The sequence below is a fragment of the Pseudophryne corroboree genome, chromosome 2, assembly GCF_028390025.1.
Source record: "Pseudophryne corroboree isolate aPseCor3 chromosome 2, aPseCor3.hap2, whole genome shotgun sequence".
Taxonomy (NCBI): domain Eukaryota; kingdom Metazoa; phylum Chordata; class Amphibia; order Anura; family Myobatrachidae; genus Pseudophryne; species Pseudophryne corroboree.
This window is the reverse complement of record NC_086445.1, coordinates 56,616,900-56,642,602: the sequence shown is the minus strand read 5'-3', so window position 1 is coordinate 56,642,602 and position 25,703 is coordinate 56,616,900. Positions and strand designations below refer to the sequence as shown.

Sequence of the window (25,703 nt, the reverse complement as noted above, 5' to 3'; positions counted from 1 at the left end):
CAAGTATAACTCACCTTGCAGCAGTGTATAGAAGGCTCCCGATGCGGACAGGTTGGTCGTTATGGTAACGTCATCCTTATTTGATGTCTCTACCTGCACATGGACTGAGCTGTCCGTGTCACTGTGGAAGCTGCTGACCTGACCCGTGGGGAAGGTAACGTTGGTCAACCGGCCAAAACTGTCAAACCTGGAAACGAGAAATGCGACAAAGTGAGATGCGGTAATAGATGTACACACAGCTGAACACAAGGGCTGCACTGATCCAGGGGCATCGTGAGAAATGGGACTGCTCTTACCGTGTACCAGTTACCGTGGCGGCAGCCATTTTGTTGGCTGAACACAGATGTCACTAGATCCTAGTTCAGGTCACAAAATGGCTGCCTCTGCTGTTGTACATTTTAAAGTTTATTCCGGCTGCAGCTGGTCTCCCTGATATCCTGCGCATGAACCTCATGAACATGCACACTAGTATTAACTCTGTCCAATACCGCCTTCCATCCTGCATGTAGTGTAGTGTGTAAAGTGCAATTTGCAGAGCCTAATTTGCCATCTCTTTTAGGAACACATCATTATGCAGAGGCACATCATGGCCGAACACTCTCGCATTACTATAATGTACACAGCAATTAGGACACTGGTGGTTGCTCAGACTCTGTGACGCAAAACAGATATCAGGCCTGGTCGCAGCATTAGTGACGCGGCGTCCGGTGCTGTGAGATGTTAGCGGTGAGAAATGACTACACAGCCGTCGCATTACAGTGGAGAGGAGGACAGACGGAGCAGAAGCAGGCCTGGATTTCCCACATGGCAACCTAGGCACATGCCTAGGGCCCCATGAGTCCAAAGGGGCCATTGGACGGGCCCACATACAAATCTGGCCTATCCAAAACCTTCTCAGAGTAGCACTGCGCAACTACTGTGTGATGTCATGACATCACGCAGATTCGCCCATACCCCAAGAGTCCCGTTGTCTGCACTGTGCATGTTAGGTAAAATACTTTGTAGTATACATGTAATGTAACGCAGTCCTGTCTACTCCCCACCTACCATAAAAAAAAAATCCTCTAGTGTACTTAAAAAACAAAAGATGGGGGCTGTCTGTCTGTATACTTTTACAGACATCTGTCAATTGCATACCTCCCAACATGACCCTCTCCAGGAGGGACACAATGCTCTGCTCCTGGACTTCCCTCTTGATGTATGATTACCATCACCTGTGCTGACACACCTTTCTTATCCATTTACCTGTTCAACACAGGTGCTGGCAATCACTAGTTAAGAGAAAAATCCAGGAGCAGAGCATTGTGTCCCTCTTGGAGAGGGTCATGTTGGGAGGTATGCAATTGCAGGGGTATTTAGGGGTCTATTCATGAAGCAGTGAAAAGAGTGGAGAAGTGAGCCAGTGGAGAAGTTGCCCATGGCAACCAATGAGCTGCTCCGTACAATTGTATAGTATGCAAATTATTAATGTTACTTCAATGCTGATTGGTTGCCATGGGCAACTTCTCTGCTGGCTCACTTCTCCAGTCTTATCACTGCTTCATGAATAGACCCCCAATGTTGTTAAGCGATGTTCTTTGATAGGATGAGACATTTTTGGAAACACAAAATGGTCTCATTCACTGTATGTGGGCGGTCTCAGGTATGTGACACAGGTTTCAAGTCTACTTCCCAAATAGCCAGTACCTGATTCACACTGGTATACAACGCCAATGTTCACGCAACTGAGCGGTAATTGGCAGACTGCGCATGCATCGCAAACGCAAGCCAGTGTTCTTTTGTGATGCTGCTTGCAATCAGGAATGAAAATATAGTTCTGCTGATTGTTTGTAGAAGGAAGTGGGGGGGGGGGGGGGGGTTCGGGGGTCCAGAGCGGTATCTTGCCTAGGGGTCCTACGAGGTCTATGTCCGGCTATCAACAGGAGGTGGTCTATGGAATGGATGTGTTGGTAACACACGGTCACTAACATTCCCTCACAACACAATGATATTCTAGAGTTAGCGTTTAACATGTTTTGTTATTTACAGCAGACTGGGGTATGTGTGTTTAACGGTGGCCTCTTGGCACGCCAGGTCGCGCCAGAATATGCTAGCATCGGTCGTCTTTTTTGCCGAAAATGTGTCTTAGGCACAACACAATGTGACAAGAACGCATGAGGAGACTGTGCTGATTAATGTGATGTATGACACGTGTATGTCTGTGTGCGGTATGCGGTTAACATCCCGGCAGTCGGGATTCCGATAACGATACCGGAATCCCGACAACCTGTGAGTGCCGGCACTTGGGACACCGACACAAGCCCGGAATTCACCTTTGGGCGGTGGTCCACGCCATCACCCCAGGGGGAATATAATAGTATGTCGCCACTGGGCCCGATGTACGGTGAGCACGCACGCTGCCGGGATTCTGCCTGTCGGATCTGGCGTCAGTCTCCTGACCGCCGGGATCCCATACCGATCCCCTGTGTGTGACTGAGTCTCTGAATCTGTATATGAAGTGCTACAATGTAGCTGCTGCAGCTTTTTCCATGACAAGTTCTGTTCTGCTGCGTATACAGACTCAGTCACACACAGTATACAAGTGTCATGTATCACATTAATCAGCACAGTCTCCTTGTGCGTCCTTGTTGCATTGCATATGATCTAAGACGCATTTTCTGCAAAAAATGACACCAGACGTTAGCAGAGTTGCACGGGACCTGGAAGCTCACTCCCGCCAGGCATCTCGCGCAACATGGCGTATTGAGGCTGGATGTGTGAGGACGCATCTGTATATGTGGGACCATATACACTTTCTTTGTCCTTACAGGGTACTGTGTGTCTGAATAGAATCCTCCCAGTCAGTCATCGCCAAGCGCATTTCGTCTACATTCATAATACCGGGTACCTCAGCTGTAAGTGTGCCACTGGGAAGCGAGGGCGCCATATGAACTTTTAGGGCTTATTGCGCACTCGCAGAAAATTAATAGACTATGAATCAGGCCGTTAATGCGTTGCCTAGACACAGCACTGTTATCTATGGTTATGGGTTCCGCTGTACTGTGGATGTTGCGGGACAGAACACTTTTTATTATCATGAGGTGGGGGGGGGGGGTAACAGGTTGTGAAAAAGTGAGAGATTTTTGGGAAAGGGAGAGATTTTGTGAGAGTTTTCCTTTTTTTTTTTTTTTTTTTTAAGTGGCAATCATTTACATTGCAAAAATCAAGTTGCTCTTGCCATGTAACGGATTGCCACTTTAAAAAAAACAAACAAGAGAACTCTCACAAAATCTCTCACTTTCTGATTCTCGCACCCTATTACATTCCTCCCCCCATGTGTCTGTTATATAGAGGATGCAGACAAACCGCCTGTATAGCACATTAAGGACTGGGGCTTCTGTTCCCATAGCAATCTATACTGAGCGGAATGACTGACAGAGGTTAATCCGCCCCATTCTCTGTGATGCCAGCTTGTGGAACAATAGTGGCTCCAGAGGAGAAAACTGAAGATTCGGTTTTATAAACCATTTTTTTGGGGCGTTGGTGCAGAACGGTGAATCGGCTTAATATCCGGCAAAGTTACTGGTTCTGTTTATCTGGAGATCTTTTTAGTTGTTGTTTTTAAATAACAGAGGGAGGTGCAGAACACAACCCTCCAACCAGTGAGCGTATAAAAAACTGAGGAAGGGTCGCCAAGACCGAATTGCCCAAGAGGGTTCTGTATCCATTATGCCCTATTGTAGAGTCCAGTCTTAGGGGGGAATTCAAATGTTTGAAAAATAAGAATTTACTTACCGATAATTCTATTTCTCGGAGTCCGTAGTGGATGCTGGGGTTCCTGAAAGGACCATGGGGAATAGCGGCTCCGCAGGAGACAGGGCACAAAAAGTAAAGCTTTCCGATCAGGTGGTGTGCACTGGCTCCTCCCCCTATGACCCTCCTCCAAGCCTCAGTTAGGTACTGTGCCCGGACGAGCGTACACAATAAGGGAGGAATTTTGAATCCCGGGTAAGACTCATACCAGCCACACCAATCACACCGTACAACTTGTGATCTAAACCCAGTTAACAGTATGATAACAGAGGAGCCTCTGAAAGATGGCTCCCTACAACAATAACCCGAATTAGTTAACAATAACTATGTACAATTATTGCAGATAATCCGCACTTGGGATGGGCGCCCAGCATCCACTACGGACTCCGAGAAATAGAATTATCGGTAAGTAAATTCTTATTTTCTCTATCGTCCTAGTGGATGCTGGGGTTCCTGAAAGGACCATGGGGATTATACCAAAGCTCCCAAACGGGCGGGAGAGTGCGGATGACTCTGCAGCACCGAATGAGAGAACTCCAGGTCCTCCTTAGCCAGAGTATCAAATTTGTAAAATTTTACAAACGTGTTCTCCCCTGACCACGTAGCTGCTCGGCAAAGTTGTAATGCCGAGACCCCTCGGGCAGCCGCCCAAGATGAGCCCACCTTCCTTGTGGAGTGGGCCTTTACAGATTTAGGCTGTGGCAGGCCTGCCACAGAATGTGCAAGTTGGATTGTGCTACAGATCCAACGAGCAATCGTCTGCTTAGACGCAGGAGCACCCATCTTGTTGGGTGCATACAATATAAACAACGAGTCAGATTTTCTGACTCCAGCTGTCCTTGCAATATATATTTTCAATGCTCTGACAACGTCCAGTAACTTGGAGTCCTCCAAGTCACTTGTAGCCGCAGGCACTACAATAGGCTGGTTCAGATGAAATGCTGACACCACCTTAGGGAGAAAATGCGGACGAGTCCGCAGTTCCGCCCTGTCCGAATGGAAAATCAGATATGGGCTTTTGTAAGATAAAGCTGCCAGTTCTGACACTCTCCTGGCCGAAGCCAGGGCTAGTAGCATGGTCACTTTCCATGTGAGATATTTCAAATCCACATTTTTTAGTGGTTCAAACCAATGAGATTTTAGAAAGTCCAAAACCACATTGAGATCCCACGGTGCCACTGGAGGCACCACAGGAGGCTGTATATGCAGCACTCCCTTAACAAAAGTCTGGACTTCAGGGACTGAAGCCAATTCTTTCTGGAAGAAAATCGACAGGGCCGAAATTTGAACCTTAATAGATCCCAATTTGAGACCCATAGACAATCCTGATTGCAGGAAATGTAGGAATCGACCCAGTTGAAATTCCTCCGTCGGAGCACTCCGATCCTCGCACCACGCAACATATTTTCGCCAAATGCGGTGATAATGTTGCACGGTTACTTCCTTCCTTGCTTTAATCAAAGTAGGAATGACTTCTTCCGGCATGCCTTTTTCCTTTAGGATCCGGCGTTCAACCGCCATGCCGTCAAACGCAGCCGCGGTAAGTCTTGAAACAGACAGGGACCCTGCTGAAGCAAGTCCCTCCTTAGAGGTAGAGGCCACGGATCTTCCGTGATCATCTCTTGAAGTTCCGGGTACCAAGTCCTTCTTGGCCAATCCGGAACCACTAGTATCGTTCTTACGCCTCTTTGCCGTATAATTCTCAATACTTTTGGTATGAGAGGCAGAGGAGGAAACACATACACCGACTGGTACACCCAAGGCGTTACCAGCGCGTCCACAGCTATTGCCTGCGGATCTCTTGACCTGGCGCAATACCTGTCCAGTTTTTTGTTGAGGCGAGACGCCATCATGTCCACCATTGGTCTTTCCCAACGGGTTACCAGCATGTGGAAGACTTCTGGATGAAGTCCCCACTCTCCCGGGAGAAGGTCGTGTCTGCTGAGGAAGTCTGCTTCCCAGTTGTCCACTCCCGGGATGAACACTGCTGACAGTGCTATCACATGATTCTCTGCCCAGCGAAGAATCCTTGCAGCTTCTGCCATTGCACTCCTGCTTCTTGTGCCGCCCTGTCTGTTCACATGGGCGACTGCCGTGATGTTGTCCGACTGGATCAACACCGGTTTTCCCTGAAGCAGAGGTTCTGCCTGGCTTAGAGCATTGTAGATTGCTCTTAGTTCCAGAATGTTTATGTGAAGAGACGTTTCCAGGCTCGTCCACACTCCCTGGAAGTTTCTTCCTTGTGTGACTGCTCCCCAGCCTCTCAGGCTGGCGTCCGTGGTCACCAGGATCCAATCCTGTATGCCGAATCTGCGGCCCTCCAATAGATGAGCACTCTGCAACCACCACAGAAGAGATACCCTTGTCCTTGGAGACAGGGTTATCCGCTGGTGCATCTGAAGATGCGACCCTGACCATTTGTCCAACAGATCCCTCTGGAAAATTCTTGCGTGGAATCTGCCGAATGGAATTGCTTCGTAAGAAGCCACCATTTTTCCCAGGACTCTTGTGCATTGATGTACAGACACCTTTCCTGGTTTTAGGAGGTTCCTGACAAGCTCGGATAACTCCTTGGCTTTTTCCTCCGGGAGAAAAACCTTTTTCTGAACCGTGTCCAGAATCATCCCTAGGAACAGCAGACGAGTTGTTGGCATTAACTGGGATTTTGGAATATTCAGAATCCACCCGTGCTGTTTTAGCACTTCTTGAGACAGTGCTAATCCCATCTCTAGCTGTTCTCTGGACCTTGCCCTTATCAGGAGATCGTCCAAGTATGGGATAATTAATACGCCTTTTCTTCGAAGAAGAATCATCATCTCGGCCATTACCTTTGTAAAGACCCGAGGTGCCGTGGACAATCCGAACGGCAGCGTCTGAAACTGATAGTGACAGTTTTGTACGACGAACCTGAGGTACCCCTGGTGTGAGGGGTAAATTGGAACGTGGAGGTACGCATCCTTGATGTCCAAGGATACCATAAAGTCCCCTTCTTCCAGGTTCGCTATCACTGCTCTGAGTGACTCCATCTTGAACTTGAACTTCTTTATGTACAGGTTCAAGGACTTCAGATTTAGAATAGGTCTTACCGAGCCATCCGGCTTCGGTACCACAAATAGAGTGGAATAATACCCCTTTCCTTGTTGTAGAAGAGGTACCTTGACTATCACCTGCTGAGAGTACAGCTTGTGAATGGCTTCCAAGACCGTCTCCCTTTCGGAGGGGGACGTTGGTAAAGCAGACTTCAGGAAACGGCGAGGTGGATCTGTCTCTAGTTCCAACCTGTATCCCTGAGATATTATCTGCAGGATCCAGGGATCTACCTGCGAGTGAGCCCACTGCGCGCTGAAATTCTTGAGACGACCGCCCACCGCCCCCGAGTCCGCTTGAGAAGCCCCAGCGTCATGCTGAGGCTTTTGTAGAAGCGGGGGAGGGCTTCTGTTCCTGGGAAGGAGCTGCCTGTTGCTGTCTCTTCCCCCTTCCTCTGCCTCGTGGCAGATATGAATATCCCTTTGATCTCTTGTTTTTAAAGGAACGAAAGGGCTGCGGTTGAAAAGTCGGTGTCTTTTTCTGTTGGGGAGTAACTTGAGGTAAAAAGGTGGATTTCCCGGCTGTAGCCGTGGCCACCAAATCTGATAGACCGACTCCAAATAACTCCTCCCCTTTATACGGCAAAACTTCCATATGCCGTTTTGAGTCCGCATCGCCTGACCACTGTCGCGTCCATAAACTTCTTCTGGCCGAAATGGACATAGCACTTACCCGTGATGCCAGTGTGCAGATATCCCTCGGTGCATCACGCATATAAAGAAATGCATCCTTTATTTGCTCTAAAGACAGTAAAACATTGTCCCTATCCAGGGTATCAATATTTTCAATCAGGGACTCTGACCAAGCTACTCCAGCACTGCACATCCAGGCTGTCGCTATAGCTGGTCGTAGTATAACACCTGTATGTGTGTATATACTTTTTTGGATATTTTCCATCCTCCTATCTGCTGGATCTTTAAGTGCGGCCGTCTCAGGAGAGGGTAACGCCACTTGTTTAGATAAGCGTGTGAGCGCCTTGTCCACCCTAGGAGGTGTTTCCCAGCGCGCCCTAACCTCTGGCGGGAAAGGGTATAAAGCCAATAACTTCTTTGAAATTAGCATCTGACCAGTATAGTATAGGACGTCAGGCCTATAAGGACGTTGCAGTGGCTAGTGTATAAAGTGGCTAGTTATTAAGTGGCAGCTAATATCAATAGCAGTGTTATACCTGTGTTTCATTGGTTGCATCTTCAACTGATATTTGGAATTGACTCCTGTCTCTCCTTTTCACCAACAGGTAACTACAGCAGAGAGCTGATCACTGTGTGTTTATTGCTAAAAAGATATATTTGGTAACTACAGCAGAGAGCTGATCACTGTGTGTTTATTGCTAAAAAGATATATTTGGTAACTACAGCAGAGAGCTGATCACTGTGTGTTTATTGCTAAAAAGATATATTTGGTAACTACAGCAGAGAGCTGATCACTGTGTGTTTATTGCTAAAAAGATATATTTGGTAACTACAGCAGAGAGCTGATCACTGTGTGTTTATTGCTAAAAAGATATATTTGGTAACTACAGCAGAGAGCTGATCACTGTGTGTTTATTGCTAAAAAGATATATTTGGTAACTACAGCAGAGAGCTGATCACTGTGTGTTTATTGCTAAAAAGATATATTTGGTAACTACAGCAGAGAGCTGATCACTGTGTGTTTATTGCTAAAAAGATATATTTGGTAACTACAGCAGAGAGCTGATCACTGTGTGTTTATTGCTAAAAAGATATATTTGGTAACTACAGCAGAGAGCTGATCACTGTGTGTTTATTGCTAAAAAGATATATTTGGTAACTACAGCAGAGAGCTGATCACTGTGTGTTTATTGCTAAAAAGATATATTTGGTAACTACAGCAGAGAGCTGATCACTGTGTGTTTATTGCTAAAAAGATATATTTGGTAACTACAGCAGAGAGCTGATCACTGTGTGTTTATTGCTAAAAAGATATATTTGGTAACTACAGCAGAGAGCTGATCACTGTGTGTTTATTGCTAAAAAGATATATTTGGTAACTACAGCAGAGAGCTGATCACTGTGTGTTTATTGCTAAAAAGATATATTTGGTAACTACAGCAGAGAGCTGATCACTGTGTGTTTATTGCTAAAAAGATATATTTGGTAACTACAGCAGAGAGCTGATCACTGTGTGTTTATTGCTAAAAAGATATATTTGGTAACTACAGCAGAGAGCTGATCACTGTGTGTTTATTGCTAAAAAGATATATTTGGTAACTACAGCAGAGAGCTGATCACTGTGTGTTTATTGCTAAAAAGATATATTTTGTAAATTGTTAAGTGGATTAATATCTGTAGTCAGCAAAAACTTTGTGATTGACTGGGGCTTAGATTTCACATTTGGTAGTTGATTCTCACCTTTGGTGGAGGGTTGCTGTGTGGGGGAGGGGGTTTTAATCACAAAGAGCATGTGTTTGTAGACTTACTTAACCAGTATAGTATAGGACGTCAGGCCTATAAGGACGTTGCAGTGGCTAGTGTATAAAGTGGCTAGTTATTAAGTGGCAGCTAATATCAATAGCAGTGTTATACCTGTGTTTAACCGAAGGAAAACAGAAGTCAAACAAACTTACAAATTAACAGAAGGACTGCATTACAACCTAAAAACTCTGGAACTTTATGTGGCCTCTCCTCGCCTCAAACATGAGAACACCAAGACCAGGCTTACCACCTCTCTGGCTGAGAACATCAAGTCTGCCCCTGGGACGAGGCTGAAGTTAGCTTCTTATTCGGCCAGCTTCTTATTCACTTCTTATTCAAGCTCCAGCTTCTTATTCACTTCTTATTCGAACTCCAGCTTCTTATTCAGATCATTCAGTTTCGCAAGGGTTAATGAGTCTTCTGTCACAAATTTGACACCTGAAATCAACAGAGTAGGGTCCCTTGCATGTGACCCACTTGTATTTTGCCTGGCCCAACACTGTTTTGGGCATGAAATACACTGGCAAAGTGGGCACACACACCATATTTTGCCATTTTGAATAAGTAGCTGTAGTTTTGCAAGGGTTAACTAGTCTTGGGCCACAAATTTGACACCTGAAATCAACAGAGAGTGGTCACTTGCATGTGACCCACTTGTATTTTGCCTGGCCCAACGCTGTTTTGGGCATGAAATACACTGGCAAAGTGGGCACACACACCATATTTTACCATTTTGAATAAGTAGCTGTAGTTTTGCAAGGGTTAACCAGTCTTGGGCCACAAATCTGACACCTGAAATCAACAGAGGGTGGTCACTTACATGTGACGCAGTTGTATTTTGCTTGGCCCAATGCTGTTTTGGGCATGAAATATACTGGCAAAGTGGGCACACACACCATATTTTGCCATTTTGAATAAGTAGCTGTAGTTTAGCAAGGGTTAACTAGTCTTGGGCCACAAATTTGACCCCCAAAAACAACAGAGGGTGGTCACTTACATATGACGCAGTTGTATTTTGCTTGGCCCAACGCTGTTTTGGGCATGAAATACACTGGCAAAATGGGCACACACACCATATTTTGCCATTTTGAATAAGTAGCTGTAGTTTAGCAAGGGTTAACTAGTCTTGGGCCACAAATTTGACCCCCAAAAACAACAGAGGGTGGTCACTTACATATGACGCAGTTGTATTTTGCCTGGCCCAACGCTGTTTTGGGCATGAAATACACTGGCAAAGTGGGCACACACACCATATTTTACCATTTTGAATAAGTAGCTGTAGTTTTGCAAGGGTTAACCAGTCTTGGGCCACAAATCTGACACCTGAAATCAACAGAGGGTGGTCACTTACATATGACGCAGTTGTATTTTGCTTGGCCCAACGCTGTTTTGGGCATGAAATACAGTACACTGGCAAAGTGGGCACACACACCATATCTTACCATTTTGAATAAGTAGCTGTAGTTTTGCAAGGGTTAACCAGTCTTGGGCCACACATTTGACCCGCAAAAACAACAGAGGGTGGTCACTTGCATGTGACCCACTTGTATTTTTCCTGGCTCAACGCTGTTTTGGGCATGAAATACACTGGCAAAGTGGGCACACACACCATGATTTGCTATTTTGAATAAGTAGCTGTAGTTTTGCAAGGGTTAACCAGTCTTGGGCCACAAATTTGACAACTGAAATCAACAGAGGGTGGTCACTTACATATGACCCACTTGTATTTTGCTTGGCCCAACGCTGTTTTGGGCATGAAATACACTGGCAAAGTGGGCACAGACACCATTTTATAAATTGCCATTTTGAATAAGTAGCTGTAGTTTTGCAAGGGTTAACTAGTCTTGGGCCACAAATTTGACCCCTGAAATCAACAGAGGGTGGTCACTTACATATCACCCACTTGTATTTTGCTTGGCCCAACGCTGTTTTGGGCATACAATACACTGGCAAAGTGGGCACACACACCATATTTTGCCATTTTGAATAAGCAGCTGTAGTTTTGCAAGGGTTAACTAGTCTTGGGCCACAAATTTGACCCCTGAAATCAGCAGAGGGTGGTCACTTACATATCACCCACTTGTATTTTGTTTGGCCCAACGCTGTTTCGGGCATGAAATACACTGGCAAAGTGGGCACACACACCATATTTTACCATTTTGAATAAGTAGCTGTAGTTTTGCAAGGGTTAACCAGTCTTGGGCCACAAATCTGACACCTGAAATCAACAGAGGGTGGTCATTTACATGTGTCGCAGTTGTATTTTGCCTGGCCCAACGCTGTTTTGAGCATGAAATATACTGGCAAAGTGGGCACACACCATATTTTGCCATTTTGAATAAGTAGCTGTAGTTTAGCAAGGGTTAACTAGTCTTGGGCCACAAATTTGACCCCCAAAAACAACAGAGGGTGGTCACTTACATATGACGCAGTTGTATTTTGCTTGGCCCAACGCTGTTTTGGGCATGAAATACACTGGCAAAGTGGGCACACACACCATATTTTGCCATTTTCAATAAGTAGCTGTAGTTTTGCAAGGGTTAACTAGTCTTGGGCCACAAATTTGACACCTGAAATCAACAAAGGGTGATCAGTTACATATGACCCACTTGTATTTTGCTTGGCCCAACGCTGTTTTGGGCATGAAATACACTGGCAAAGTGGGCACACACACCATATTTTGCCATTTTGAATAAGTAGCTGTAGTTTAGCAAGGGTTAACTAGTCTTGGGCCACAAATTTGACCCCCAAAAACAACAGAGGGTGGTCACTTACATATGACGCAGTTGTATTTTGCCTGGCCCAACGCTGTTTTGGGCATGAAATACACTGGCAAAGTGGGCACACACACCATATTTTACCAGTTTGAATAAGTAGCTGTAGTTTTGCAAGGGTTAACCAGTCTTGGGCCACAAATCTGACACCTGAAATCAACAGAGGGTGGTCACTTACATATGACGCAGTTGTATTTTGCTTGGCCCAACGCTGTTTTGGGCATGAAATACAGTACACTGGCAAAGTGGGCACACACACCATATTTTACCATTTTGAATAAGTAGCTGTAGTTTTGCAAGGGTTAACCAGTCTTGGGCCACACATTTGCCCCGCAAAAACAACAGAGGGTGGTCACTTGCATGTGATCCACTTGTATTTTTCCTGGCTCAACGCTGTTTTGGGCATGAAATACACTGGCAAAGTGGGCACACACACCATGATTTGCTATTTTGAATAAGTAGCTGTAGTTTTGCAAGGGTTAACCAGTCTTGGGCCACAAATTTGACAACTGAAATCAACAGAGGGTGGTCACTTACATATGACCCACTTATATTTTGCTTGGCCCAACGCTGTTTTGGGCATGAAATACACTGGCAAAGTGGGCACAGACACCATTTTATAAATTGCCATTTTGAATAAGTAGCTGTAGTTTTGCAAGGGTTAACTAGTCTTGGGCCACAAATTTTACCCCTGAAATCAACAGAGGGTGGTCACTTACATATGACCCACTTGTATTTTGCTTGGCCCAACGCTGTTTTGGGCATACAATACACTGGCAAAGTGGGCACACACACCATATTTTGCCATTTTGAATAAGTAGCTGTAGTTTTGCAAAGGTTAACTAGTCTTGGGCCACAAATTTTACCCCTGAAATCAACAGAGAGTGGTCACTTGCATGTGACCCACTTGTATTTTGCCTGGCCCAATGCTGTTTTGGGCATGAAATACACTGGCAAAGTGGGCACACACACCATATTTTGCCATTTTGAATAAGTAGCTGTAGTTTTGCAAGGGTTAACTAGTCTTGGGCCACAAATTTGACCCCCAAAAACAACAGAGGGTGGTCACTTATATATGACGCAGTTGTATTTTGCCTGGCCCAACGCTGTTTTGAGCATGAAATATACTGGCAAAGTGGGCACACACCATATTTTGCCATTTTGAATAAGTAGCTGTAGTTTAGCAAGGGTTAACTAGTCTTGGGCCACAAATTTGACCCCCAAAAACAACAGAGGGTGGTCACTTACATATGACGCAGTTGTATTTTGCTTGGCCCAACGCTGTTTTGGGCATGAAATACACTGGCAAAGTGGGCACACACACCATATTTTACCATTTTGAATAAGTAGCTGTAGTTTTGCAAGGGTTAACCAGTCTTGGGCCACAAATTTGACCCCTGAAATCAGCAGAGGGTGGTCACTTACATATCACCCACTTGTATTTTGTTTGGCCCAACGCTGTTTTGGGCATGAAATACACTGGCAAAGTGGGCATAAACACCATTTTATAAATTGCTATTTTGAATAAGTAGCTGTGGTTTTGCAAGGGTTAACTAGTCTTGGGCCACAAATTTGACACATGAAATCAGCAGAGGGTGGTCACTTACATATCACCCACTTGTATTTTGTTTGGCCCAACGCTGTTTTGGGCATGAAATACACTGGCAAAGTGGGCACACACAGCATATTTTGCCATTTTGAATAAGTAGCTGTAGTTTTGCAAGGGTTAACTAGTCTTGGGCCACAAATTTGACCCCTGAAATCAGCAGAGGGTGGTCACTTACATATCACCCACTTGTATTTTGTTTGGCCCAACGCTGTTTTGGGCATGAAATACACTGGCAAAATGGGCACACACACCATATTTTGCCATTTTGAATAAGTAGCTGTAGTTTTGCAAGGGTTAACTAGTCTTGGGCCACAAATTTTACCCCTGAAATCAACAGAGGGTGGTCACTTACATATCACCCACTTGTATTTTGCTTGGCCCAATGCTGTTTTGGGCATGAAATACACTGGCAAAGTGGGCATAAACACCATTTTATAAATTGCTATTTTGAATAAGTAGCTGTGGTTTTGCAAGGGTTAACTAGTCTTGGGCCACAAATTTGACACATGAAATCAGCAGAGGGTGGTCACTTACATATCACCCACTTGTATTTTGTTTGGCCCAACGCTGTTTTGGGCATGAAATACACTGGCAAAGTGGGCACACACAGCATATTTTGCCATTTTGAATAAGTAGCTGTAGTTTTGCAAGGGTTAACTAGTCTTGGGCCACAAATTTGACCCCTGAAATCAGCAGAGGGTGGTCACTTACATATCACCCACTTGTATTTTGTTTGGCCCAACGCTGTTTTGGGCATGAAATACACTGGCAAAGTGGGCACACACACCATATTTTACCATTTTGAATAAGTAGCTGTAGTTTTGCAAGGATTAACCAGTCTTGGGCCACAAATCTGACACCTGAAATCAACAGAGGGTGGTCACTTACATGTGACGCAGTTGTATTTTGCTTGGCCCAACGCTGTTTTGGGCATGAAATATACTGGCAAAGTGGGCACACACACCATATTTTGCCATTTTGAATAAGTAGCTGTAGTTTAGCAAGGGTTAACTAGTCTTGGGCCACAAATTTGACCCCCAAAAACAACAGAGGGTGGTCACTTATATATGACGCAGTTGTATTTTGCCTGGCCCAACGCTGTTTTGAGCATGAAATATACTGGCAAAGTGGGCACACACCATATTTTGCCATTTTGAATAAGTAGCTGTAGTTTAGCAAGGGTTAACTAGTCTTGGGCCACAAATTTGACCCCCAAAAACAACAGAGGGTGGTCACTTACATATGACGCAGTTGTATTTTGCTTGGCCCAACGCTGTTTTGGGCATGAAATACACTGGCAAAGTGGGCACACACACCATATTTTACCATTTTGAATAAGTAGCTGTAGTTTTGCAAGGGTTAACCAGTCTTGGGCCACAAATTTGACCCCTGAAATCAGCAGAGGGTGGTCACTTACATATCACCCACTTGTATTTTGTTTGGCCCAACGCTGTTTTGGGCATGAAATACACTGGCAAAGTGGGCATAAACACCATTTTATAAATTGCTATTTTGAATAAGTAGCTGTGGTTTTGCAAGGGTTAACTAGTCTTGGGCCACAAATTTGACACATGAAATCAGCAGAGGGTGGTCACTTACATATCACCCACTTGTATTTTGTTTGGCCCAACGCTGTTTTGGGCATGAAATACACTGGCAAAGTGGGCACACAGCATATTTTGCCATTTTGAATAAGTAGCTGTAGTTTTGCAAGGGTTAACTAGTCTTGGGCCACAAATTTGACCCCTGAAATCAGCAGAGGGTGGTCACTTACATATCACCCACTTGTATTTTGTTTGGCCCAACGCTGTTTTGGGCATGAAATACACTGGCAAAATGGGCACACACACCATATTTTGCCATTTTGAATAAGTAGCTGTAGTTTTGCAAGGGTTAACTAGTCTTGGGCCACAAATTTTACCCCTGAAATCAACAGAGGGTGGTCACTTACATATCACCCACTTGTATTTTGCTTGGCCCAATGCTGTTTTGGGCATGAAATACACTGGCAAAGTGGGCATAAACACCATTTTATAAATTGCTATTTTGAATAAGTAGCTGTAGTTTTGCAAGGGTTAACTAGTCTTGGGCCACAAATTTGACACCTGAAATCAACAGAGAGTGGTCACTTGCATGTGACCCACTTGTATTTTGCCTGGCCCAATGCTGTTTTGGGCATGAAATACACTGGCAAAGTGGGCACACACACCATATTTTGCCATTTTGAATAAGTAGCTGTAGTTTTGCAAGGGTTAACTAGTCTTGGGCCACAAATTTGACCCCTGAAATCAGCAGAGGGTGGTCACTTACATATCACCCACTTGTATTTTGTTTGGCCCAACGCTGTTTTGGGCATGAAATACACTGGCAAAGTGGGCACACACACCATATTTTGCCATTTTGAATAAGTAGCTGTAGTTTTGCAAGGGTTAACTAGTCTTGGGCCACAAATTTGACACCTGAAATCAATAGAGGGTGGTCACTTACATATCACTCATTTGTATTTTGTTTGGCCCAACGCTGTTTTGGGCATGAAATACACTGGCAAAGTGGGCACACACACCATATTTTGATATTTTGAATAAGTAGCTGTAGTTTTGCAAGGGTTAAATAGTTTTGGGCCACAAATTTTACCCCTGAAATCAACAGAGGGTGGTCACTTACATATCACCCACTTGTATTTTGCTTGACCCAATGCTGTTTTGGGCATGAAATACACTGGCAAAATGGGCACACACACCATATTTTGCCATTTTGAATAAGTAGCTGTAGTTTTGCAAGGGTTAACTAGTCTTGGGCCACAAATTTGACACCTGAAATCAACAGAGAGTGGTCACTTGCATGTGACCCACTTGTATTTTGCCTGGCCCAATGCTGTTTTGGGCATGAAATACACTGGCAAAGTGGGCACACACACCATATTTTGCCATTTTGAATAAGTAGCTGTAGTTTTGCAAGGGTTAACTAGTCTTGGGCCACAAATTTGACCCCTGAAATCAGCAGAGGGTGGTCACTTACATATCACCCACTTGTATTTTGTTTGGCCCAACGCTGTTTTGGGCATGAAATACACTGGCAAAGTGGGCACACACACCATATTTTGCCATTTTGAATAAGTAGCTGTAGTTTTGCAAGGGTTAACTAGTCTTGGGCCACAAATTTGACACCTGAAATCAATAGAGGGTGGTCACTTACATATCACTCATTTGTATTTTGTTTGGCCCAACGCTGTTTTGGGCATGAAATACACTGGCAAAGTGGGCACACACACCATATTTTGATATTTTGAATAAGTAGCTGTAGTTTTGCAAGGGTTAAATAGTTTTGGGCCACAAATTTTACCCCTGAAATCAACAGAGGGTGGTCACTTACATATCACCCACTTGTATTTTGCTTGACCCAATGCTGTTTTGGGCATGAAATACACTGGCAAAATGGGCACACACACCATATTTTGCCATTTTGAATAAGTAGCTGTAGTTTTGCAAGGGTTAACTAGTCTTGGGCCACAAATTTTACCCCTGAAATCAACAGAGGGTGGTCACTTACATATCACCCACTTGTATTTTGCTTGGCCCAATGCTGTTTTGGGCATGAAATACACTGGCAAAGTGGGCATAAACACCATTTTATAAATTGCTATTTTGAATAAGTAGCTGTAGTTTTGCAAGGGTTAACTAGTCTTGGGCCACAAATTTGACACCTGAAATCAACAGAGAGTGGTCACTTGCATGTGACCCACTTGTATTTTGCCTGGCCCAATGCTGTTTTGGGCATGAAATACACTGGCAAAGTGGGCACACACACCATATTTTGCCATTTTGAATAAGTAGCTGTAGTTTTGCAAGGGTTAACTAGTCTTGGGCCACAAATTTGACACCTGGAATCAGGAGCCTATCAATACAGTCTCTGCGCATAAAGCTTTTCTTAAATTCTGCAATGTAGTGTCTGCGGGCCTAGGGGGTAATTCAGACTGCATCACTGCAGCAGCAGCGATCGCAGTCTGAATTACTTTGTGGAGTGCGCCCTGCGCGTGCGCAATCCGGGAGCCCAGTGAGATTCTATCAGCATCTCAGGGCTTCGATCGCCTCTGCCTGATTGACAGGCAGAGGCGGTCATGTGGTGGGAAGGGGCATGCCACCGGCTTTAGAACCACGGTCCGGACAACGGAGGCCTGTCTGGACCGTTGGGGGGTGGCCCGAGGCAGCTGTGTGGTGTTACACACAGACTCTGCGACCCGGGATGTGGCGAGTAGCGGACTGCCAGCGTGCAGGAGCTTCGTTTGCAGGGAGTTACTCATCAGGTACAAAATCATCGACACCATGCAATGGTTTTGTACCTGTGCGAGGGGGATGGGGGGGGCTAGGGCCAGTCATGCAGGGCGGACCAGCCCTGTGCTGGGCATCCACCCGCATGTCAGAGTACATGATTGTAGATGTGCTACATTTAGCACATCTGTGATTAGATCTTGTCTGGGGACTGTTTCCTCAGACATTCAGTGAATGATGCTGCCCTGTGGCAAATTCGCGCATGCACCTACGCAGTGGCGGAACAAGACCATGGTGGGCCGAGGTGCAACAAAATGCGTTGCCCCAGCCCGCCCAAGATCCAAAACGTGTGTCAAAAAATAGGGCATGGTCTCATTGAAAAGGGGTGTGGGCACACAATAGTACCACCAATTCAAATTATGCCACACAGTAGTGCAACCTCATTACATTACACTGATTTACATTACATTACACTGAACAGTAGTACTCCTTATATACATTACGCTACACAGTACTGCTCCTGAAACACGTTATGCCACACAGTATTGCTTCTTATACGCATTACGCCACATAGTAGAGCTCCTTCTACACGTTACGCCACACAGTAGTGCTCCTGAAACACGTTATGCCACACAGTACTGCTTCTTATACGCATTACGCCACATAGTAGAGCTCCTTCTACACGTTACGCCACACAGTAGTTCTTATACACATTACAACACACAGTAGTGCCTCTTATACATGTTACGCCACACAGTAGTATCTTAATATACGTTATACCACACAGTAGTATCTTAATATACGTTATACCACACAGTAGTGCTCCTGATACACGTTACTCCACCCAGTACTGTTCCTTATACATGTTACGCAACACAGTAGAGCTCCTTATACACGTTACAACACACTGTAATGGTCCTTATACACTTTACGCCACACAATAGTGCTCCTTATACACGTTACGCCACACAGTGGTGCTTCTTATAGACGTTACACCACACAGTAATACCCCTTATACAGGTTAAGCCACACAGTAGAGCTCCTTATACACATTACGCCACACAGTAGAGCTTCTTTTACACATAACGCCAATATAGTAGGCACTACGGTAAAGTTTTAGGGTTAGGCTGCTGGGGGGGGGAGGGGTGAGGCACTGGGGTGGTGGCTAGGGTTAGGCTGTGGGGAGGGGTAAAGGTTAAGGTTAGCTACTAGGGAAAGGTTTAGGGATTAGGGATAATGGGGAAAATACTCACCAGAACACTGCTGAGACATCGCCAATGCAATGTGATCCAGAAAAAGGCACTGCTGTCACCGGTATAAAGTACGAAACTGCTATATCACAAGGGACTGTTTGTTGACAGTTCTTTATGTCGACATAATGAATATCAATATGATAACTGTCGGCCAATTGTATCCAACTCCCACAAAAACTCAGAAGACTTCTCACTGTATAAAAATGGGTCAATTCCTTTGTACAAGGATACACAAGGCCCATGGAGACAGATGTCCACACTATGCATCATGCAGCCAGCAGCAGCACATGCACCCTGGGTGACAACACATGACCCTGTGCCTGGCTGCCTTAGTGGGGTCACTCTATGCTGTGCTGTATGTTATATGTCACTGCACAGTCACCATTACTATTTGCAGAGAGACCACCACCTCCCAATCTCCGCCCCCTCAATGTAGGCTCCGCCTCTTCGAGGTCCGCGATTCTGAGTTTGCAGGATGAAATGTACAATTAGAAAAATGTATAATAAAATAAAAATAAATAAACACACAGCTGCCTTACCGCCTTTACAAGGAATGCTGCTGCACTAACTCTACAGTTTAGCCGCATGGTCACGTGATGCTCCGGCTCCGGTAGCAAAAAGAAACAGCTGGGCTGCCCGTGAATGAGAGGGGAAGATGGCCCCTTCTCCTTCTCCAGACTCCTCCACTGCATCCTCCTCCCCCTCTGGCCAGACTGCAGCTCAGCCTCATTCTGTTAAGGGGAAGCGGCGGCTTGCAGCGCGCCGGCAGGTGGCATGTAATGAGTCAGTCTCACTCATTGTAGTGCCTCCGGCTGTGGGCCCCTTCATCGTGGAGGGGCCCTGCCGGTTGCACCGCTGCAAGTTCCACCCCTGAACCTACGATAATAGCCCACCAGACCAAAGAATATCCTGAGTTGCGACATACATTTTAGCTTAGGCCATGTGAAGACTGCTTCCACCTTGCCAGGTTGAGGTTTAACTTACCCTTGGCATACAATATACCCCAGATACTTTGCCTCCACAGATATGATGGCACACTTCTCCAGGTTAGCTGTGAACCCTTGTGCCTGTAGAGACTGTAACACTGCATCCAACTTTGGAAGGTGCGACTGGAACAAACCCACTGTGGTAGAGAAGGCTGTTGTTGCTTTGGCAGCTTCCATCAGAGGAATTTGCCAGTACCCCTTCAGTAAATCTAGCGTAGTTAGATACAGGCTTATTGCTAAGTTCATAAACCCGGGGCATAGGATAGGAATCAAACCGAGGAACTTTATTTAACTTTCTGAAGTCATTACAGAATCTCAAAGCTCCAAAAAGCTTGGGCTCTAAAAAAAAAATGGGATTATTCCATTCACTGTTTGACTACTCTGTGACCCCCAAGCGCCGCATCACTTCCAGTTCCCGTTTTACTGCTGCCTGTTGGGCCTCAGATATACAATATTGCCTTTGTTTTATCACCCCCCTGGGTGGAGTAACATTGTCATGCTGTATGATTTGAGTTTTCCCCAGGAGGGCAGAGAACACAACCTGGTACTGTGCTACTAAGTTTACCACTTCTTGTTTCTGGCTAGGACTCAGTTACTTCAGTAGGCACCTGACATTCTGGGGTTTTCATGGCCACTAAAGAGGGATGACTGGCACTTTCCAAGGCTTCAACAAATTCACATGGTAGACTTTTACCTCTTTCCTTCTACCTTCCTGCCGTACCTAGACACAAGTATCAGTACCTTGTTGCCCCTATTGAGAGTCCGGTTGACAGCAGTAACGCCATGACTGCGTTTTTGATCCTGTTGAGCTCTTGCCATATGCTTGGTCAGAAGTGGCGCAATTTGCCTTAGACAGCCATATAATTGGGACACAAACTGAACGATGTTAGGCTCTTGGGACGGGATCAGTACTAAATCCCGCAGGATGGGATCCCGGCGGTCGAAATACTGACGCCGGAATTTCGACCACACAATCCCGACAGGGGTGGCGAGCAGAACGCAGCCCATTGTGGGCTCGCTTTGCTCGCCACGCTGCAGGCACGGTGCTTTGCTATGCTCAGCACACTTTTATATTCTCCCTCTATGGGTGTCGTGGACACCCACGGAGGCAGAATATGTCGGGGATTGTGCCGGTCGGGGTTCCGGCGTCAGTATTTCAACCGCCGGGATTCCGTCCGGCGGGATCTTAACCGCATCCCCTTGGGACAATTGCTGCTCCCACCCATCTTTTAATAGATCTAGTATCCCTCTGCGTTGTCTACCATAGAGGAGTTTGAAGGGTCTAAACCCCATACAGTCTCTATATAAAGTCTCTATATAAATAAAGGATAATAATAATAATAATAATAATAATAAAAAAAGAGGCTTGGGGTACCTCTCAAACTGCCAACATTAGCTAAGGTAAGAGTAGGTCCTAATCTCGCTTCTCCTGTGACACGTTCTGTTAAAGCATTCAACCAAGCCGTCTGTCTGCGGGTGGTAAACCGAAATGGTAATTCTATCCACCTTTAACAGGCGACACAGGTATTTTATTAATTTAGACACAAAAGGGGTACCTTAGTCGGTCAGGACCTCTATTGGTATTCCTAGACGGGTATACAGCATCAAGAACTCCTGGACAATAGTGCTAGATTTCATGTTACATAGTGGTATGGCCTCCGGGTACCCGGTGGAGTAGTCCACCGTCACCAATATATACTGATGCCCATGATCCGATTTTTCTACTGGCCCTATCAGATCTATAAAAATTGGCTGAATAGGCATGGAAATTATAGTCAGGAAAACCAAGGTCGCCCTAAATTCTGTCTGGGGTGCATTCTTTTAGTACACTGGGCATTCCTGACAATATTCTTTTACTGCAGCATGAATGCCTGGCCAGGAGAAACATAGCTGGAGAGTTTTCCTCTCCCCTAAATGGCCACCCCATAAATGCATGTGAGCCGCCCTCAGTACCAGCTGCTCGTGTTTTCGGGGAATCAGCAACTGGTCTACCCTTTTACCTTGCAAATAAGTTACAAGGTAAAAAAAAAATGTTTTTCACATAAAGTAAGGTACACCTTCAGGTGGTAAAGCAGAGTTTACCTTACCATTTACCACTACCACATTTTAAAAAGTATTAGACAAGTTGCCATCGTTATGTTGATCTCGCCTAAAGTCCTGCAAAGACACTCTTTCGCAAATGGGGGACTAATGTGTCTCAATCTCACTGGCAAGAGAGGGGTTTACAGTCATACAACCTTGGCTTCCAGTAGATCTTGGCCCCTGCGACAGCTTAACCTTTGTCTGTCTGCCAATGTCATGCCAGGTAACAAACTCCTGCAACAGTGGGAAGTCCTGGCCCAGGATTAGTGGATAAAGAGGTTTGGAAGCTACTGTGACTACCATTTTTACTGGTCTTACTTTAATCACCACCGGCAGGTGCACTCATGGGCATTCTTCTATGTCACCAAGTATACATAGCATCTTTACCAGAAGCACAACCTGGCCAGACCCGGGAAGAACCAGGTTAGCAGAGATGATAGATAATTCATTGCCAGTATCAACCAAGGCCCAGATATCCCAGCCTTCAATCTGTACCATCAGATGAAATGGTAGTTTCAGCTGGGGAAATAATTCCAGGCGCCATACTGAATACAGGTTGTACTGTTTTCCCTGAGCTGCAATCCACTAGCTCACCCTGCTTTAGGAAGTACCGCTGTGCATGACTGGGCTCTCTGCACTCAAAACATATGACTGGAGACGGGCTGTTTGGTTTAACAATGGGGATCTGGGTATTGGGCTTATGTACTGGCTGTAACCCTTGCTTGGCTTTATTAAAATTTCCCAGGGTCAGGTACCTCTCAATCACCACTGCTAGCTCCTCAATTGTCTGGGGTCAGCCTGCAAAGGCCCAGTGTTTTACACCACGGTCTGATACCCGTATAGCCTGGTCTAGAGCCATCACTTCCACTACCCACTGAGAAGAGTTTTTATCTGTAACCAGGTTTTACTCAGTTTGGCCAATTATGCCAGTTTGACCACTGGAGGCTCAGATGGGTTCAGCTGCAACTCATAATATTCTTGGGCTTTGCTGGGACCCGTCACCCCAATCCTGCTGAGTATAGCTTCCTTCAAGCAAGGATAAGAGCTGACTTCAGACAACTTTAACGCAACATAGACTCTCTATGACTCCCCTGTGCGATAAGGAGCTAATCTAACCCTTGATTTCTGGTATCAAATATGTCGCCCAAGACTAGTTAACCCTTGCAAAACTACAGCTACATATTCAAAATGGTAAATCATAATATGGTGGTTGTGCCTACTTTCCCAGCGTAATTCATTCACAAATCAATGTTGGGCCAAGCAGAATACAAGTGGGTGATATGTAAGTGACCACATTCTGTTGATTGCAGGTCTCACAATTGTGTCCCAAGACTAGTTAACTCTTGCAAAACTATAGCTACTTATTCAAAATGGTAAAATATGGTGTGTGGGCACACTTTGCCAGTGTATTTCATGCCCAAAACAGCGTTGGGCCAAGCAAAATACAAGTGGGTCATATGTAAGTGACTACGCTTTGTTGATTTCAGGTGTCAAATTTGTGGCCCAAGACTAATTAACCCTTGCAAAACTACAGCTACTTATTCAAAATGGCAATTTATAAAATGGTGTTTGTGCCCACTTTGCCAGTGTACTTCATGCCCAAAACCGCATTGGGCCAAGCAAAATACAAGTGGGTCATATGTAACTGACCACCCTCTGTTGATTTCAGGTGTCAAATTTGTGGCCCAAGACTGGTTAACCCTTGCAAAACTACAGCTACTTATTCAAAATGGAAAATATGGTGTGTGTGCCCACTATGCCAGTGTATTTCATGCCCAAAACAGCGTTGGGCCAGGCAAAATACAAGTGGGTCACATGCAAGTGACCACTCTCTGTTGATTTCAGGGGTCAAATTTGTGGCCCAAGACTAATTAACCCTTGCAAAACTACAGCTACTTATTCAAAATGGCAATTTATAAAATGGTGTTTGTGCCCACTTTGCCAGTGTATTTCATGCCCAAAACCGCATTGGGCCAAGCAAAATACAAGTGGGTCATATGTAACTGACCACCCTCTGTTGATTTCAGGTGTCAAATTTGTGGCCCAAGACTGGTTAACCCTTGCAAAACTACAGCTACTTATTCAAAATGGAAAATATGGTGTGTGTGCCCACTATGCCAGTGTATTTCATGCCCAAAACAGCGTTGGGCCAGGCAAAATACAAGTGGGTCACATGCAAGTGACCACTCTCTGTTGATTTCAGGGGTCAAATTTGTGGCCCAAGACTGGTTAACCCTTGCAAAACTACAGCTACTTATTCAAAATGGAAAATAGGGTGTGTGTGCCCGCTTTGCCAGTGTATTTCATGCCCAAAACAGTGTTGGGCCAAACAAAATACAAGTGGGTCATATGTAACTGACCACCCTCTGTTGATTTCAGGTGTCAAATTTGTGGCCCAAGACTGGTTAACCCTTGCAAAACTACAGCTACTTATTCAAAATGGAAAATATGGTGTGTGTGCCCACTATGCCAGTGTATTTCATGCCCAAAACAGCGTTGGGCCAGGCAAAATACAAGTGGGTCACATGCAAGTGACCACTCTCTGTTGATTTCAGGGGTCAAATTTGTGGCCCAAGACTAATTAACCCTTGCAAAACTACAGCTACTTATTCAAAATGGCAATTTATAAAATGGTGTTTGTGCCCACTTTGCCAGTGTATTTCATGCCCAAAACCGCATTGGGCCAAGCAAAATACAAGTGGGTCATATGTAAGTGACCACCCTCTGTTGATTTCAGGTGTCAAATTTGTGGCCCAAGACTGGTTAACCCTTGCAAAACTACAGCTACTTATTCAAAATGGAAAATATGGTGTGTGTGCCCACTATGCCAGTGTATTTCATGCCCAAAACAGCGTTGGGCCAGGCAAAATACAAGTGGGTCACATGCAAGTGACCACTCTCTGTTGATTTCAGGGGTCAAATTTGTGGCCCAAGACTAATTAACCCTTGCAAAACTACAGCTACTTATTCAAAATGGCAATTTATAAAATGGTGTTTGTGCCCACTTTGCCAGTGTATTTCATGCCCAAAACCGCATTGGGCCAAGCAAAATACAAGTGGGTCATATGTAACTGACCACCCTCTGTTGATTTCAGGGGTCAAATTTGTGGCCCAAGACTGGTTAACCCTTGCAAAACTACAGCTACTTATTCAAAATGGAAAATAGGGTGTGTGTGCCCGCTTTGCCAGTGTATTTCATGCCCAAAACAGTGTTGGGCCAAACAAAATACAAGTGGGTCATATGTAACTGACCACCCTCTGTTGATTTCAGGTGTCAAATTTGTGGCCCAAGACTGGTTAACCCTTGCAAAACTACAGCTACTTATTCAAAATGGAAAATATGGTGTGTGTGCCCACTATGCCAGTGTATTTCATGCCCAAAACAGCGTTGGGCCAGGCAAAATACAAGTGGGTCAC

The 25,703-nt window shown here is 45.1% G+C and overlaps 1 protein-coding gene across 7 annotated transcripts in view; it reads right to left on the bottom strand.

Annotated features, from left to right (window-relative positions):
* TENM4 (teneurin transmembrane protein 4) overlaps positions 1-25,703 on the bottom strand; it is a 1,727,786-nt gene that overhangs the window by 24,802 nt on the left and 1,677,281 nt on the right. For all 7 annotated transcript variants that reach the window (XM_063951320.1, XM_063951326.1, XM_063951322.1 and 4 more), the window contains one exon: positions 15-187. In XM_063951320.1, the coding sequence (XP_063807390.1) occupies positions 15-187 (173 nt within the window). The remainder of the gene's footprint in view (positions 1-14; positions 188-25,703) is intronic.